This window comes from Myotis brandtii, unplaced genomic scaffold, assembly GCF_000412655.1.
Source record: "Myotis brandtii unplaced genomic scaffold, ASM41265v1 scaffold97, whole genome shotgun sequence".
NCBI classification, from domain to species: Eukaryota; Metazoa; Chordata; class Mammalia; order Chiroptera; family Vespertilionidae; genus Myotis; species Myotis brandtii.
Window position 1 is genome coordinate 167817 of NW_005372020.1, and position 414 is coordinate 168230.

Consider the following 414-nt stretch of genomic DNA (forward strand, 5'->3'; position numbering starts at 1 on the left):
TCCCACGGGGGGTGGGAGCAGCGCCAGGACCGCATCAGGGAAACAGAATTGTGCCCTTTTTCCTGCTCCTGCATAAAAGCCGTTCGTGTCTCCTGATTCTGCACCCTCACCCCCGTTAGTCCCTTCTCTCTGTTACCCTGAAATGCTGGGGCCTCTCTCACTGAGAACACCCCCTCTTTCAAAGGTCACTGAGGTCCATCCATGGGAAACAGGCTAGAGGTCAGCATAAGAGCAGTTGTAAGTGAGGGAGGGGCGGGAAGGAACCCATCTTTTTTATTCTTATTGATTTCAGAGAGGAAGGGAGAGGGAGAGAGAGAGGGAGAGAGAGAGAAACATCAATGATGAGAGAGAATCACAGATCAGCTGCCTCCTGCCCCCCCCCACCCCGGACTGGGGATCGAGCTGGCACCCGCC

General features: G+C 55.3%; 1 protein-coding gene across 1 annotated transcript in view; it reads left to right on the plus strand.

Annotated features, from left to right (window-relative positions):
• The first annotated feature begins 201 nt into the window (after positions 1 to 201).
• Positions 202 to 414, plus strand: part of LOC102243738 (transmembrane protein 132D) — a 25729-nt gene continuing 25516 nt past the window's right edge. The window contains exon 1 of the mRNA XM_014533340.1: positions 202 to 237. Within this exon, the coding sequence (XP_014388826.1) occupies positions 202 to 237 (36 nt within the window). The remainder of the gene's footprint in view (positions 238 to 414) is intronic.